Source organism: Cydia fagiglandana, chromosome 9, assembly GCF_963556715.1.
Source record: "Cydia fagiglandana chromosome 9, ilCydFagi1.1, whole genome shotgun sequence".
Taxonomy (NCBI): domain Eukaryota; kingdom Metazoa; phylum Arthropoda; class Insecta; order Lepidoptera; family Tortricidae; genus Cydia; species Cydia fagiglandana.
This window is the reverse complement of record NC_085940.1, coordinates 5,756,416-5,774,627: the sequence shown is the minus strand read 5'-3', so window position 1 is coordinate 5,774,627 and position 18,212 is coordinate 5,756,416. Positions and strand designations below refer to the sequence as shown.

General features: G+C 34.9%; 1 protein-coding gene across 2 annotated transcripts in view; it reads left to right on the top strand.

The window, feature by feature from the left end:
- Positions 1–18,212, top strand: part of LOC134667205 (guanine nucleotide-binding protein subunit gamma-e) — a 103,137-nt gene that overhangs the window by 50,762 nt on the left and 34,163 nt on the right. For both annotated transcript variants that reach the window (XM_063524531.1, XM_063524530.1), the window contains exon 3: positions 9,675–9,797. In XM_063524531.1, coding sequence (XP_063380601.1) covers positions 9,685–9,797 — 113 coding nt within the window. In that variant the 5' untranslated portion in view covers positions 9,675–9,684. The remainder of the gene's footprint in view (positions 1–9,674; positions 9,798–18,212) is intronic.

Sequence of the window (18,212 nt, the reverse complement as noted above, 5' to 3'; positions counted from 1 at the left end):
GTAAAAAGGTCTACTCAAACACGCGTAGTTATATTTTTTAAATTGTTATGGAGGTAAAGTTGAAAAATATTCATTCTGTTTTATTGGATTTATGGGTGCGTTGTTGATTTTTTGACTTTAATATGAGTTCCGACGAAATAATGAAATTAATATTAATTGTAATCGTAGGTTTTGGAATTGGCAGCGTAAGCAGAATTGATTTTAAATAACTTGCTACCTCTGCCGCCAAGTCAAAGACGAAGTACCTATGTATATGGTTGCTGATGGCAATTTTATTATTTGAGAAACTAAGAAAAATGGCTTACGGTTTATTAGAAACAGTTTTGTGGCATATTTTAAATGAATGTAACTACAAATTCGTCAACACTGTGGAAATTATACTTATTTACTCCGTGCATAAAGCAACGATGTATGTGAAACATGATATCAACATAAAAGACTATGTAAACTTATGTGACAAAAACGTCAGTCAGACTGATATAAGGCGAAAAAATCAAAGATACGTGAAAATATACGGGTAGTAAAAATACACGACTCGTGTAAAACATACGCGTGATTGATATAGGTACGTGTTGGTTATAATTTGGGTGTAGTTTACTTTTAGTTTTTTCTATAAATAAAACTTGGGTTTCGTGGATTTTTTTTTTTTTTTTATAATTTATTTAACAGAACACAAAGTACAGTGTTACCTATAATTAAAGTTTCGCCAAACTGTAAAACAGTTTGTTGGCGATGCGCTCAACTAAACTAAAAACAACAATAGTACTTAGGTAGGTAATAGATATCAACAACACACAACTGCCTGCCAGCCTGTAATAAACCCTATTTCGACGCAATACGTACCTACTATCGTTCGGTAAGTACTTGCGCCGCACGGCTCGCGCTAAACGTATTGTCATCATTTGTTATAACGATTACGGTCTCTTTCAGGTCAAAATAGGGTTCATTATTGGATGCAGTTCATTAATTAGTGCACGCAGGTGCGTGAGTAGTCCTTATTTACATAAATTTTAGAAGTTACTATATTATTAAAATTATATTATAATTAAGTTATGTATGTTAGTTTATATGTAGTTTTAAATGCATTCGTTTGTTTTAGGACTAAGTTTTATGTATTTGAGATCTTATACTTATCTAGTAACAGTTTTTTGAGTTGTAATTTCAACCTGCCTATTCCTAACTTATTTTCATCTAGCAATAGTGGGTATTCATTATAAATCTTTGGAATAATATATTCTCTTGTTCTTTTTCCGTAGTAATTTTTAACTGAAGGTTGCAATAGCTTAATTATTTTAGTTGATCTAGTAGTACGTTTACTTATTCTTTTTACCTTACATTCTTCACTATAATAGCTACACAAAATATTCAAATATACGACCTTACATTGCACGGGAAGAATACCACATGTTGAAAAAAGTAGATCGTAATTATACCTATGCCTTTGTTTAGTGTTTTTATCAACCAAATATTTAATTAATCTTAACTGCAGTTGCTTTATTGTATCCAGATACGATTTAAAGGTAAGCCCATAGCAACTGAGACCATAGCTTATCAATGCGTCAGCGAGTGCATGGTAGACAATGTGCAGTGTGCGTCTATTAACTATTCGATTTAAATGGTAGAACTGACCCAGTATAGAAGTTAGTTTGTTGCATACTTGATTAATGTGTAATTTCCAGTTAAAGTGTTTGTCAATGAAAAGTCCTAAATATCTAAATTCGTTAACTAATTCTATTTTATTACACGTGCAATTACATTTATTTAAATATAAACATTGATATGAATGTCCTATGACGTTAATATCGCTAGGCAATATAGTTTTCGCTACTTTATTATATGGGGAGTGTAGAATCATACATTTCGTTTTGCTGATGTTTAAAATTATTCCATTGTCATGCGCCCACCTGGTTATATTCTCAAAGTCCTCCTGCACTTTATTTCATTGCATGTTTGAGAAAAGCACTATACATACCTCGGCGGGAAATGGGGTTGCCCGCGCTCAGACCTATCCGGCCTCGCTTCGCTCGTCCGTCTATATGTCTTCGGCCGGCAACCCCTTTCGTCCCGGCCTCTGTAGTAATGTACTATAAATGGACTTATACAGGGTGCTTCCTGTAATAGGAGCAATAAATTAAACTAAAGGCTGTACTCCTCAAACTGACCAACATTTGTTCAGCAACTTTTAAAATTATGAATCCTTTAGACTTCCTGTTTTTCATACAAAATAAATATTGCCTTCAATGTACGCTGACATCAGTGTGTTTGACGTTACTTGTCACGCTTTTGACATAACAAAATTTGAAATACATTCCGTTTTAGAATAAACTTTAAAGTGTAATAAAAATCAAACCATGAGTTATTTTCAAAAGTTGCTGAACAAATGTTGGTCAGTTTGAGGAGTACAGCTTACAGTTTATTTTATTGCTCCTGTTACAGAAAACTCACTGTATTTAATATATCTAAGCCTAATATTAGTATTTTATCATAATCATCTTCAAACCTTCTACTTCTTTAAAGTATGATGATGTTTTACAAAAATTTATTAAAATTAATTTTTGGAAATGGTCACAGAAAAGTTGGCGGGTTTCCGACCGCTTTTGACCCAAACAAGTATTTATTAAATAACTATTTTCAAGTGACATTAATTGATACATTTTAACAAATAATCTAAATAAAAAACTTTTATTTAATAATTATATAAATTACCATTACAGGTACAGTCACCTGCAGTTAGAGATGGGTAGGGGTGAGTAAATACTGAGTATTTACTCGGTATTTACTCAAAGCACTCAGTAAATACTCGTATTTACTCATTTCGGTGAGTAAAAACGAATACTAATAAAATATTTAATAAAAATGATATTTAAGAACTTGTAACTTTTTACTTTGAAAATATGGAACTTAAGTCGTATCTATGTTATAGATAAGTTCATGTCGCAAGCTGATTCGCATATTTTACAGTTGTTATAGTTAACAAGTTGTTTATGGAAAAAATAAACTACCACAAAAATACTTTTCAATATTATAGCGCTTATCTGATAGCGTGGCGATTGTTAGCTAAATAATATTAGTGAATAAAGAACATGGAAATAATGACCATGAAGGGTCAAACTGCGAACAAAAGACCTAGTTTGTGGCTTGGGCTTAAACTACATTCTCTATTACAATTGTCTAAGGCATGGACATTTTTATTATAAATAGACTGATTTTTAAAAGGGTTATATGGTGTCACAGAGAGAACAAAAGATGCTTCGGCCAGCTGATTGTGCGGATTCCATATTTTGATTGGGTGATTACCAGACGGTAACATGTGTAGTACGACTAGCATCCAATGAGAGTGCAGGTAGCCTGTAGCTGCGCCTGGCACTTTAAGCGCGGTCAGTTGCTGTTGATCAGTCAACCTGTTCGGACGACTACTTGCTCATTTTACGCAAAGTGCCTCGTGTGATTTTTTGTTCGACCCTTGCTTTATTATGGACTTTGATGGTGTTTTATATACGTTACTGGACTTTTGATTTGTATTAGTGAATATTTATCTTGGATCGGCGGTATAAGTAAGTAGTATAATTATATGTTATTAACTTGATTAGTATTAAACAATTAAGCTATCATTCCTTTCGCGTATACTTTCATTGTTTATATTTAAATGTAATTTACAACATGCAGCTTAAACGAGTGCTAGTTACGTGCAGTTAATGTAGAAATATAAGAGATAAGAGATCTTTATTTGCATACCATAGTACAGATGTTAAATACATGGACCCTGGAAAGGGTGTAGCAAAAATTGGTGGTTAACAATTTCATAGTATTGGTTATTATTACTACTGACTTTATACTTAGGTTCGATACTTATACATTTATATAAACGATAATGATGAGAAGCTTTAGAATAATGCACATCAGAAATTCCATAACTCATATAAATTAATGCTAATTTTATTTTTAGGGATTCATGCCATGGGACGACCCAAAAAGGACGCAGTCTGGAAGAATTATCGAGTGTCAGATGTCAATAACTCGACCATATGTTCTTTTTGTGACCATCTATTTAAAAAGCCGAATGTAAATAGAATGGAAAATCATTTATTAAGGTGTTCAAAGTGTCCAGCAAATGTGAAAAATGAACTGCAAGTAATGCCTACAACGTCTACTGTAATCAACGCGGATAGCAATGATAATAATTTAGAAGATACTTCACGAAACAGTAGTACAAGTAGTGAAGAAAATCAGCAAGAGAGGTTCTCTGCAGAATATAAGCAAGAGCTGAATTCGGATTTAGCAAAAGCTATATATGTTACCGGTGCACCTCTTTCAATGGTTGAGCATCAGCTGTGGATTAAGTTTTTTGAAAAACTTCAACCTTTATACAAGATACCAACTAGAAAAACACTATCAACGACGGAATTAAACAAAATGAACGCAGATATGCATAAAGCGCTGAATGATGAGTTTGAAGCTCAAAACTTCCTACATCTACAATGTGATGGCTGGAGCAATGTGCGCAATGCAGGAATAATACATTTTATTATTTCAAAGCCCGAGCCAGTCTTTGTCAAAAGTTTGGATACGACTACTCATCGTCACACAGGAGAATATTTGGCTGATGAAATAATGACCATTATGACGGAATATGGGCCAAATAAGTTCGTGGTCCTCGTTGGTGATAATGCCAAAAATATCCAAAAAGCTTTTAGAATCGTCAAAACTGTTCACCCTCATATAATAAATATAAACTGCTCTGCTCACACCCTTAACCTTTTGTGCCAAGATATTCTGGAGACGAACGTGCTGAAAGCTTTTATTCATTTGACTACGGATTGCATCAAGACTGTCAAAAGAAGTCAAACTTTATCAGCTTTGCTATCAAAAATTGTTCAAGAAAAAGGGGTCGGCGAAACTCTAAAGCTGCCGTGTAAAACACGCTGGGGAAGTCACTGCGCAAGCTTAGAAAGTTTGCAAAATACAAAAATTGCCTTGCAATCTTTTGCTGTTCACGAAGAGGCAAGTAACCTGAGTCTGGATACAAAGGCAGCATTTTTGGATGAAGATTTCTGGAAGATGACAAACCAGTGCATTACACTTCTAAAACCAATTACGTCTGCAATTTTCAAATTTGAATCGGACAAACATAATATGCATACTGTGTATATTACACTTCGCGATATGAAATCGCAAATTGAATTCGCGATGCTTGACATTAATATTGTCGAGCAAGTTGATAAGGATGTAATCCTAGCAGCTGTTGCAAGAAGAATAGCTATGTGCATAAAGCCAATTCATTTAGCGGCATATTTACTTGATCCGGTGTATCAAGGTGCAGAACTAGATGAAGCCCAGGAAACCGAGGCTACTGAGTTCATTTACAATATGGGCACAAATCTCAATTGTGACATAATGTCGAATCTAGCTGAATACAGAGCCAAAGAAGGCTTGTGGAGCAAAAGCTTCGTGTGGAACCACGTGAACGGCATGAACGCTGTGACGTGGTGGAAAGGTATTTGCGGCTCCAAAAAACTGAGCAAAGTTGCCGTAAGAATTTTGACGGCACCGTGCGTCCGCAGCAGTGGAGCGCTCATTTAGCGTGCACGCAAATATCCACACCAAAAAACGTAATAGACTGACTTCAGAAAGGGCGAGTAAAATTGCCTTTATATCATACAACTGGAATCTTCAGCATCGTCATTTAGAAGAGGACGACAGTGATGATGATGAGATTTCAAGGCGTCCTAGTACGGAAAGTCAAGATAGTGACTATAATCAAGATAGGGAGTTTATTGACGTGAATAATTTGAGCGAATATGATTTTTAAAGCGATTCTTAATGATTATTGATTCGCGCATTAAAGCGTTACTTATGTTGATTGTTAAATATAATTTTATTAGATATTAAGTTAACTGTTGATTATAGTTAATATAAATAAATGTTTAGATGTATATTTAGTCTCGTTACCTTTTGCTGTAAATATGTTACAACTGCAAAAATAATATACAGGGTGATTCAGGAGACGTGAGCAGGACTAACACTGCGCATTTTGTAAATTATAAGCAACTGTTTCCTATCAATATTAGTGAGGTTAACGTTAATTTTCTAGTCGTGTTGAAAAAAAAAGTTATTAATTTATTTACGACATAGATGGTCACCCTAACATTAGAATACTAAACTATCGATATTCTGTGTCAAATTGAATGTCATCACTGTCATCACGGTCTGGTTACTTTTGAAAACTCGTATCTCACTCAGGTTTGACATTTTATTTTCTTCGTAAAAGAGGTTTTATGTTTATTAATTAGGTCTTCTAGGGTGACCATGATTGTAGAGAATTAAATTTGCCCTCACCAAAAAGTTGAAAAATAGGAAAAAGTGTGGTTGTTTCACTTAAATACGACGGTGATCGATCAATTACCAGTCACTGAGTGTGCAGGATTAGTCCTGCTCACGTCTCATGAATCACCCTGTATACTGTTTATAATATTAACACGACGTACTGTGATTGAATTGTTGATTACTTCTATATTACTACTATTTACATATTACTAGAAAAATTGATTATCAATTACTCTTAAAAAATGTGATTATGTGTTTTGAATAATAACAGTAAGCTAATTACTATCTATGATTTTTATTTTACTGTCCAATTTTGTCTCATTTATTAAAGCTTAAAATAAGTACCGGTATCTGCTATTTATACATCCCTGAGAGCGTCATTTAATCAGCCTAAATTCCATTGGGTAGCGTTTGTTACGTCGGCCACATTTCAAAGTGCATGTTTACGCGGCACTTACGTCATTTTTTGAAAAGTTTTTAAAGGAAACTCAAAAATGGCCCAACCAATCATGTGCAAAGTATTTTCTAGGCTCTATTCTCTTGATATTTATTCATATCTTTTGAACATTCTTCCGAAAGTTATAGACTAGAGGGATAAACATTACTTTGGCCCTTGGGAACGGTTTTTTCTCAAAAGTATAAAATTTATCCAAAAATGTCCTTTAAAACAATGAAGCTATTTTTAAAGACTACCTAATTTCATGAATAATGATGTACCATACGTTGGTGGTTTTTGATTTTTTGATTGACATTTAGTTACATGTATGGAACGCCCCTCTTAAAAATGTATTTCTCATTAATTCGACTACTAAATCCAGTACAAAATACACTTTATTTTCAAATATCTATACCCTGTGAGCAGTGTCAGCCCTTTAAATAGTTTATACCCACCAATTTGGGTATAAACGAGTAAATACGGGTATATTGAGTAAATACTGAGTATTTACTCGGTATTTACCCGTGAGTATTTACTCACTACCCATCTCTACCTGCAGTAATATGTAACTCTTCGAAAGCGGCAATAATACGTGACACGCTATGGTTCTACAAATAAGATCGCGTCAGATATTTTTGCGGCCTTTGTTGTGTAACATATTATTTGCAAATGACTGCACCTCGTATAAGACTATACTATACACGGTGTAACATGAGGAAACCGAATAATCTCGACCACGCATTTCTGAGGTCAAAAGAAGTAAAAAATGTAATATGAGTTTAGGTCAATTTCGCCAAAAAAGAAATACTTTTTGTTTTGTTTTTGAATGTACATAAAAAATAAAAGTTATTCGTAAACTTGTACCAAAGAGTAAAGTAAGTATAATAGGTAAAGAGAGCCCTCTTGAAGCATTTTATGGAAACTCATTTGAAAGCGCCATCTCTGATTCTCCCCCGAAACTAACTAAGTATGTATGTGTGAGTGTACAACTACATATGCATCCATACGTGTACTTTCGTCCCACATAATATTAGGTCTACTTGGTCGGTTTAAAAGTCCATTTTTTGATTGGTTTCTTGTAACAAATAACTGTAATTGTTTACAAGAAGTCAAACAAAAAATGTACTTGTAAACCGCCCAAGTAGACCTAATATTATGTAGAAAAGGTTTTAAAGAGTGGAATGAATATAACAGAAACATAATAGTAAGTAATAGTAAAGTATTTTATTGCCTTCAATTTGGTATATACAGATAATATAGTACCTATTAATAGCAGGAATCTACCGCTTGCAGCTTCTGACTCTATATCCATTGTCTAAGCAGGTACCTCCATAATATGCGCTCCAGTTCCTCCCACGACGTGTCTTTAGCGGAATCAAGACGCACGATTTTTTGCAGAATGTCATAGAACATGCTTGTCGTGACCAAAATTAAAATTGCACTATTATAGTTTCGAACTTATACACAGGTCCTTTTCATCGCTATTTGCAGTCAGCGCTAACGATGGAATTTTTCATTTTTCGTTCGAGAATATCTAAACCTCCCGGCATTTTCTTGAGCACTATTAAAATTTTTAAACCTGTTGTAATATTGGGAGGCTAATTTCCCTATTTTCGTATTTAATGCTTGCTCCATTTTTACTCGGTTACACTTTAAAATTAATAGAGAATAATTATCTTATATAATTTGTTTACGACATTTATTTTGGTCTGACAAGTAAACAACAGTTGCTAAGTAACCAACATTATAAATAAAGAAAGGTGTTGACAAACTAGGTATGTAACCTTCTCATTCTTCTCAATGTTGTATTCATGCCTTAAAATTGTATCAATTTTATAGTGACACATCTAATGACGTAGTTTGCATAATCGGAAGTCTGCTTTACGCAATTTTTCTTTCTTTCTAAATTGACGCCATCATCCGCCATCTTTACTGACGTTAACTATGTTCCGAGTGTCCCCCCCCCCTGCATAGAACCTACTTTTTGCAAAGTGGTACTTGTCACTTTTTGACGTCTATCAATAAGGATATTTAGACTACGTCCCAGAAACATCACCATCAAAAAGGCCTTTTACACTATGTCACAATAAAAACTTTTTTTTAATTAACAATATCTCTGAAACTAGGCGAATTTCAAAAAAGTTTATAGGACATTTTTGTCTCTGAATATGATCAGGAATACGCTTTTAAAATTATTCGGTTTCCTCATGTTACACCGTGTATACATCTTTCTTTGTTGCAAAGCAATCTTTGTATATTCCCCAATAACTATTTATTACATTACTTACAATACATTAGATAAATACACCCATTATCCTTAATAGTTGACTTGTTCGCGAGCGTGATATATATTTCGGCCATATTTCCCAATATGTCCTAGGGAAACCGCCGAAGAATAATGGAACACGGAACATCAACAACTACCGGGCCTTAATTCATTAATTTTACACCACAATAATATCACAATAATAAACTTTAACCTCATACAAATAAAGTTAAAAACCGCTTGCATTCAAGCAAGCTAACTTTTGTGTGTATAAAGGGGTTGTCATAGAAACTTAAAATGTACTGCGCGCGCATAACTCACACAAACGCGATTGAAGCTCTCCCCTTATTGTGCGAGCAAGATAAAAGATAACGTACAGTCAAAAGCACACTTTATTACAATCAATTAAAGATTACCTTTCAATAAACTATTTCATTTTTAAAAATTAACACATTTTTGTTTAAATTTAAATCCTGGCCGAAAACAGCGCGTTCCATTTACAAATTCCGAATTCGAACGCTATTCAGAACGCCGCGTTCCGTTTCAGGCGTTTATGTTATCGAATGTACACTCCCCCGTCCCTGTCTAACATTACTCATTCACTCTAATACATTACACGTGTTTATGTGTGCGTGCTTTATACCACAGATTCTGCGCGATGGACCCCAGTATTCTCGCAGCCATGGACAAAGAGGCACTGAAAAAGCAGATCGAAAACATGAAATACCAAGCCTCCATGGAGCGCTGGCCGCTATCAAAAAGCATTGCTGCGTGAGTAAACATTCCATTCTTAATTTAAAAAATCGAACGCGTGACGTCATACGTGTAGTGTACGAATTAGGGCGACGCATCGCCCGGGAGTGCCCTGTGGATTGTGTATATATATGGTGCTTTTTTCAACGTTACGGGATTATTGAGATGTGTAGGCGTCTGTCGTACAAGGCAGCTTTTTGTGGCTTTTACGGATGCATGAAAACCAAAGAGGGGTTTTCTGTGAAAATTATACGCGATAGTTTTTAAGGTTATGTTGCTAAGGTGGAGTTGCCTGTTGCAATTTCTAGTTTTCTTATTTTATTCTTGTAAGAGTGATATTTTTTATATCCATTACTTAAAGTATTTACGTTTAACGTAACCAAATTACTTACCTTATATTGTGATAACTAACGAATTTTTGTTATACTTATTATATCATAAATACTAACTTACCTACTACAATACATTACTAAAACAATAATATATAAAATTAATCAATAATAATATTAATTAAGTGCCTAGTGTCAATTATATTATGTTCATTGTTAAATGAACGTAGTATATTTAGTTTCAGTGACAGACTCTAATAATGTCATAAAAACATTACTCAAACAAAAGAAAAATACTAAATAAAAATTTAACTTTGAATATCATCAAAACAATATATTTTAATAGTGAAAACAATTAAGTAATTAAAACGAAGTAGTCGAACGATTTCATTTAGCTAAACACCACAAAAATAAGTTAACATAGTTTTTTATTTTAATATTTTTCTTACTAACGAAGTTTTGTACATGATTATGTTTAATGAACTTGAAAATCTGCCTAAAAAGATACAATTTTCATCTTATTTTAAAGTAGAGGTACCTACATTTGTGTCTGTAGCGAAAACTAGAAATATAACTCAAATCATTATTTTGTTTTTGTGATAATACTAGGAAGTTAGAAACCATATATATGTTATATCTGCATTTGTCACTTATACCCAAAAGTTATGAGCAAAAAAACAGAAACAATTTTTTAAAAGGTCTCATCTGGTTTAATCCTTAAAATAACGAAAAATTCAAACAGCGGGACATAACCGGTGTTTTTACATGAAATTATGTGAAAATATTTTCTATTATTTTAATCTCTAGCAGCCAGTAAAATGGGGACTTAATCCAGGGGTGGGAAGTCAAACCCGATAAATCGAGATATTTTGTCACTTAAGAGCTCTACGCATGTCACATATAGGTAGTTCTAATTTCAAAAACCCGTTTTCACGACTTATCGGGTTTTACCGCACACCCCTCGATTTTTTAATGGATAAGCGGTCACGTAACTTCGTCGCCTTTCCCCTTAAGTCTATTTCACAGTGCCACAGTTGGGTTGCATGTTATCTAAGTATTCTCCACCATAAATTTACCGACAAAAATATTGTACATGTAACGTAAATATACCTACATATAATATATTAGTCATATCTTCAGTTTTATGCGATAAAGGGATTGTGTGCCCCACTTACTATATTTTATAGGTCATTGTTCATTTCTCTTTGCTTGGAGGCAGATGTTATGGTAATTTCCGTAAAAATATTATTCTTTTGTAGGAAAATATTCATTCCTAGATGTTTTATATTACGACATATTGTTTTCAATATACATAATTGAAGAACACAATATGCATCAGAGAATCAACATTTTATGACACGCAAGCATTTTAAAGTTACATTAATAATTGACTTTAAATATACATAATTATATTATGTTTGTTTGTTCGTATTTATTATACATGTTTTTAGAGTAGTAAGATTCGCGTATCGAATACCATCACACAATTGGATTAACTATAAAGTTTTTTTTTTACAATTTCAAGGTTCATACTTGTTCCAAAACTTTTCGTGGATCACTAGCCCCTTAACTTGCCACCAATGCTGCTGTAACCACAGCATAACCTTCCCTTTTCTTTACCCAATTCCAAACTTTTACTTAGCTTCTAGTGGTTAGCTGAGGTTTTAAAAAAAAAACGTGACACTCGCCAAGAAAAAGAACTAAAAATCCTAATATGTCAGGAGAAATCTTAACATAGCAACTCTAGCTGTGGCTAAGACAACGCGAAATTAAAGCCAAACCCGACCCAGCCCGTCTTAAAAATCACTAGGGCGTTATACTGTTTTTAAAATAAATGATTTTACACCATGGATGAAATAAAGCACCAGATAATTATTAGAAAAACACAGAATAGATGGGAGTTATTGTTAAACACAAGTTCTATTTAATAAATCGGATAAATAATAAAAAGTAGGTAGGTGAGTTGACCGTGACGTCACGATGTAATGTTTCATATAAATTCCATATAGATTAGCAAATCGTTTAGACAGTTCTAATAAGTTTTTTGCAAAAAAATCATTTTTGGTACAAGCTTTTATCGCTGACTGTACTTTTCTTACGACAGACAAATAATACTCATTGAGACAATTCTAAAAACCCCTAACACAATTGCGTTGTTTCATCACAGAGTTCCTATGGCCACCTGCTGTCTCCATCATCAGATCAGCTCGATGGTACCATAATATTGCATTGTCATCCGATTTATACATGCATGCAAAATTTCAGCTCAATCAGAAACCGGGAAGTGGATCAAATTTAACTTGCAAGATCTAATTACAGACAGACCAGACAACGGTCAGTGGCCCATTTTATAAAGCTACAAGTTACAATTTACAAGCCGAAGTCTCTTTCTAACCCTATGTGTTAGAACGAGACTTCCGCTTGTAAATTGTAACTTGTAGCTTTATAAAATAGGCCACAGGTAAAAGTAAATAAAAGCTTGTAAAAAAGTAACCGATTGGACTAGTAGGATAATACCCTATTTAGTTAAATCATTACACAATGAGCGAGTTGAGCGCGCAGGTTAACGCTACGTCTTACGTAGGCGAACAACGCGCGAACGCGGCGCGGCGCGGCGCGGCGAAATCAATCCTTTGATGCCCATAGAAGTGTCCTACGTAAGCGATCTCGTTGCGAACGCGGTGCGACGCGATTTGCACGCGAATGTCAGGCGGCGCGGCGCGGCGGCGGCCGCTTTCGCCGCGCCGCGCCGCGCCGCGTTCGCGCGTTGTTCGCCTACGTAAGACGTAGCGTAACAACCCACTGCCTCCAACCCACTCCCTCAGGCGTTCATTGAACGCGCTACTTGCCTTATATTTATTTACTCACGTTCATTTTAGATATTTTTAGAATACACATTTTCTTACTATGACCTTGATTGTTTGACAACACAGCGAAATGTGCGTGGGTTTGAAAAGGGAGATAAACAAACTTTGTTACCAAGAGAAGAGCATTTCTGAAGAGCGAATGTGTAAGGAAATCTGGTAACAAAAAAGGTTTCATAGAAACTTTCTGGGACATTTTGGGAAATATGGTGGAAGTTGTTAAGCTTCATGTACTTTACCAGCATAAGTACCAACACCGCTGTCTACTGGGTATCCATCGTATAAAAAAAACCGGGCAAGTGCGAGTCGGACTCGCGCACGAAGGGTTCCGTACCATAATGCATAAAAAAAAACAAAAAAAAAAAGCAAAAAAAAAAAACGGTCAGCATCCAAGTACTGACCCCGCCCGACGTTGCTTAACTTCGGTCAAAGATCACGTTTGTTGTTTGGGAGCCCCATTTAAATCTTTATTTTATTCTGTTTTTAGTATTTGTTGTTATAGCGGCAACAGAAATACATCATTTGTGAAAATTTCAACTGTCTAGCTATCACGGTTCGTGAGATACAGCCTGGTGACAGACGGACGGACGGACAGCAGAGTCTTAGTAATAGGGTCCCGTTTTACCCTTTGGGTACGGAACCCTAAAAAAGGTATGTTTCATAGAAACTTTCTGGGACATTTTGGGAAATATGGCATAAGTTGTTGAGCTTCATTGGTACAACCAGTATACCAATTTTTATAGAAATCTAAGATGTGATCGAAATGTACGAGCTTTTTGAGAAATGCTCAGAAACACAATTGCTTTCACCTTTCACCACACCAACGCGAGGAAAATACTAACTGTAGTTATAACATCACAATTCAAATCTTATTGACAATATTATATACATTTATCATTCAAAGTGATCATGTAAAAGTAAATTCCACTAGCTAACAATCTTAAAATACTTAATCTCACTGCCGTATTCGAATTTCAAGATATTCACAAGAGACGACACGTACTAGATTAGTTTAGATATCAACTAGTTCTCTTTTGCAACGCAATTCGGGCAACCAATGTCAAATTTACGTTAGATAGAGTAAGATATCTACATATTAGATGTGAATTGGATGTCTAAGTCATATCCCGTGGAAATCGTTCAAGAGAGTATCTCCAGAATCGCGCAAATGTCAAATTTGACAGGTTAGATTTTAAACATATCGTTATCGTATCTTGGTGATGTCTAAAAGATATCTATTTCAAAATCCGAATCGGGCCCTCAAACTTTTTATCAAATTACTTTGCCATCTTGTAGCGTTCGTTATAGTAGCGCAAATGATTATCACCTTGGCTAGGCACTGCCCATTTGTCGATACAAAATCTCCAAAAAGGCAATTTATTTCCGACTAACTCTTACACACCCCTGCTTACAACCCACTGCCTTGCGCCCTCAAGCGTTCACTGAACATTGTTGTTAACCCTTACTAACTTTAGATGTACCTACTTCATTTTCCTTGTATTGATTTGGCCTTGATTTTGAAGGGTGTATGCAGTACATCACCATTGAAATGAGGGTTTTGATTATAGAAAACTTTGAGATTAGTTTTTTTTGTGTCATTACTTGTTAGCTTCCATTGTGACTCGCATTAAATTTTTAAGTAAGCCTGTAGAGCCATGAAGTTCCCAAATTGTAGCATAGGTACAGTCGCCATCAGATATATCGGAGCGGCCAAGGTGCTCACAAATAACTGCTGTACAAGAGACTGTACAAGAACAATTATTATTTACTACGAAAATAGAAAATAACGTTACTGTCAAAAACACTGTCAGGACAAATGAAAAATGTCCAGCTATTCTACTGGAGTCAGTTACGGATCGCTGCCATATATGACCCAAATTTTTTTTATTAAGCTATGAGCTTCATCACATATGATCTCTGAGTAATTCTAAGCATTTCTAGCCTCGGAGGCGATAAGAAGCGTGCGTCTAGTCGAGGAGGGCGGAGTACAAAGATGGCCGCCACCCGTCATCATTCAAAAAAATCTGTTCTGGTCTTGGTGGCTACTAGGGCAAGTTTGGTATCATTTTCGTATAAACCGAAGACGTGGAATTCATTGCTGATATTTGTTTTTTTCAGTTTGATAGTAATTTTGCAAGAAAAACGTAAAAAGATAAAAATTTGGGATGGAGGTTTTTGCTTTGAGAGCTAATAACTTTTGTATAGTGGCCAAAAGTATCATACAAAAAATACTATAATAAAGCGCAATTCATGCAGCTTCTAAACATATACATGTTTAGTAATATCCTACTGGAAAAAGATGGTGAAAAAAATATTAAATGACCGCAGCGCGGGTAGTTGGACTCTCGCTAGGCGGCGTTTATCTTACAAAATGGTCGAGTACGAGTATCAACGTAGGTAACTATGCTTACTTTGCTAGATTTTATGATGACGAATAAAATGCTTTCTGTATATTTAATGTCCGCAGTTTCCAGTACACAGACATAATTCTGGTATAGGTTAAAAAAATACACACAGGTATCCCCATGTCTAAAGAGGAGGGCGGCTCGCTTAACAAATAAGATCATGTACAACCGCAATTTCAGGTTGGGTTAGGTTAGGTTCGTTAGTTACCTTTTATCCCTCAGAGGGGCTTCGTTGGTTTGTCACCAAGTCATACTTGCATAACCTATATTAGTATGACAAATATACATAGCTGTTATGATTTCTAAATGTAAGCTCTCCGCATAATAGGTAGTTATTTGTTTTACAAGGGGGCAAAGTTGTTGTTTAACCGCTCGTGCTAATATTGATACCCGATCAAGCGAAAGATTTCAAAATTGAACCACGAGCGTAGTGAGTGGTTCGAAAAATGGAATCTTGAGCGTTGTCAGGGTTTCAAAGAACGAGGGTTAAACAAAATTTGCCGCCGAGTGAAACACATAATTTTTCACCGCACCAACCTGAAGCAAATATTAAATGTAAAATATCAAACAAAATCAAACCAAATCAAATCCAAATGAATGTTATGTGCAGGTTGAATTTATTTATTAAAAACAACAAGTAAGTACCTATAAAATTACTTAAAGTGAGTTATAGCATGAAAATTATCGTGAAAAGAGGCAAAATATTTAGCCTCTTCCTAAGTAGTACAATTTCTCTCATAAATAGTGTTTTAATATTATCAGCAAAAATAAGAGCGCTATTTTATTAGAATAATTTCATTTATAATAGTTATTTCTCGGACCCGTGTATATCCTTAAACTACGTTCAAAAGAGAGGTATGGGCACTGTGAATGTCATCTCGCTTTGTGTGGTAGGGCACAGCACAGCGGATGTCATTCCAGATCTATCCGAGCAGAGCCCAACTGGGGAAGTACGTACTTACCTCCACCTTACAGAAAACACCGGTCAAATAACACTAGGCCCCACTCAAATCGTTGCAAGTGCATTAAAATTAAAGTGCATAAAATTATGTCTGTATGATGAATTATGTCTGGATGAAAGTATTTTATTCGTCATCATAAAATCTAGCAAAGTAAGCATACCGACGTAGATACTCGTACTCGATCATTTTGTAAGATAAACGACGGTCCGCAAGATAAACGAAAGTCCAACTACCCGCGCTGCGGTCATTTAATAATTTTTTCACCATCTTTTTGCAGTAGGATATTACTCAACGTGTATATGTTTAGAATCTGCATGAATTACGCTTTATTATAGTATTTTTTATATGATATTTTTGGCCACTATACAAAAGTTATTAGCTCTCAAAGCAAAAACCTCCATCCTAAATTTTCATCTTTTTACGTTTTTCTTGTAAAATTACTATGAAGCTGAAAAAAACAAATATCAGCAATGAATTCTACGTCTCCGGTTTATACGAAAATGATACAAATCTTGCCCTGGTAGCCACCAGGACCAGAACAGATTTTTTTGAATGATGACGGGTGGCGGCCATCTTTGTACCCCCCCTCCCCTTATTGCTTCCCAGGCTTGAAATGCTTAGAATTACTCAAAGATCATATGTGATGAAGCTCATAGTTTAATAATTTTTTTTTGGGTCAACTTCATAACTGACTCCGCTATTCGTCGAAATATATCATTAAAACGTTAAAAACTAGAACCGGTAAATTGTCCAAAATTATCAAAAAATTTACTGATTGCAAGGTGATTTTTGTTTTATCATTTTTCCTTGAAATAAACCAACATACTAAGTAGGTATATTCACAAACACAGGAAAATAAAACTTATTTATTTTATAGGTACGTAAAGACAGTAAACTAAATTTCCCTTTAACAAAACAGTGTTTTGCTTTTCAAACGTCATCCTGAGACTTTCTTATAAATCCAACTTTAACCAGACTGTAGCACTAACATCAATCACTAGCCATCAATATCGATAAGACAAAAGAGCCTAAACTCCTGGCATTTCAACGGCGCTTACGACTTTTTACTCAAGCGTAACAAAATCGGTAGACAAAAAAGCCTAAGTTCATGCTTTTCGAAAGGCGCTTAAGCCTTTTAGTAAAAGCAGCGGTGTCTCTTGGGAGATATACTGAAAGCCCCACAGTTCACGGTTTTCGAACACGTATACTGAATTTTATTGACACACATTGGGTTATACAACGTTACGGTTGAATGTTGTATTATTTACGCACAAATACAGGTATTCTATATTCCATTTCGGTATTTCGGTTATCAGACAGACTCGATTTGACATTTCATTTCAATGGATCAATTTAGAGGGGTGAGTAGTAAAACCCGATAAGTCGAGTAAATGGGTTTTTGAAATTGGAACTGTTACGCGACGTGCATGGAGTTCGTCTAAAAGAGAAAATATCTAGACATATTTATTTATTTATTTTTTTATGAATTTTTTAAACATTGTCTAAAAAAACACTTTTTTCGTATCTAGTTTGTAGTAAAGGATCTTACATGTACGAAATCTACATATTTGGGTTTGTCTTTGAAGTCTCGAAAATCGTGTCCAAGGTTTTAATTTTAAACTAATTAACACAAAAGTTATGGCCAGAAAACCAGTTTTTTAGCCTAAAATGGTTCAAATTTGATGCCAAATATCTCGAAGACAATGAACTTTAAAGTAAATATGGGTTACTATATTGCTTAAAACCGTTGCTGTTAATATGGTAAGCTACAAAAAACATTAGAAAACTAAGGGATTCAGATCTAAGGTCATTGGCGTGGGGGAGGAGCCCCTTAAGTTTCAAGATGACATGTACTGGGACCGCGTCGAGCACC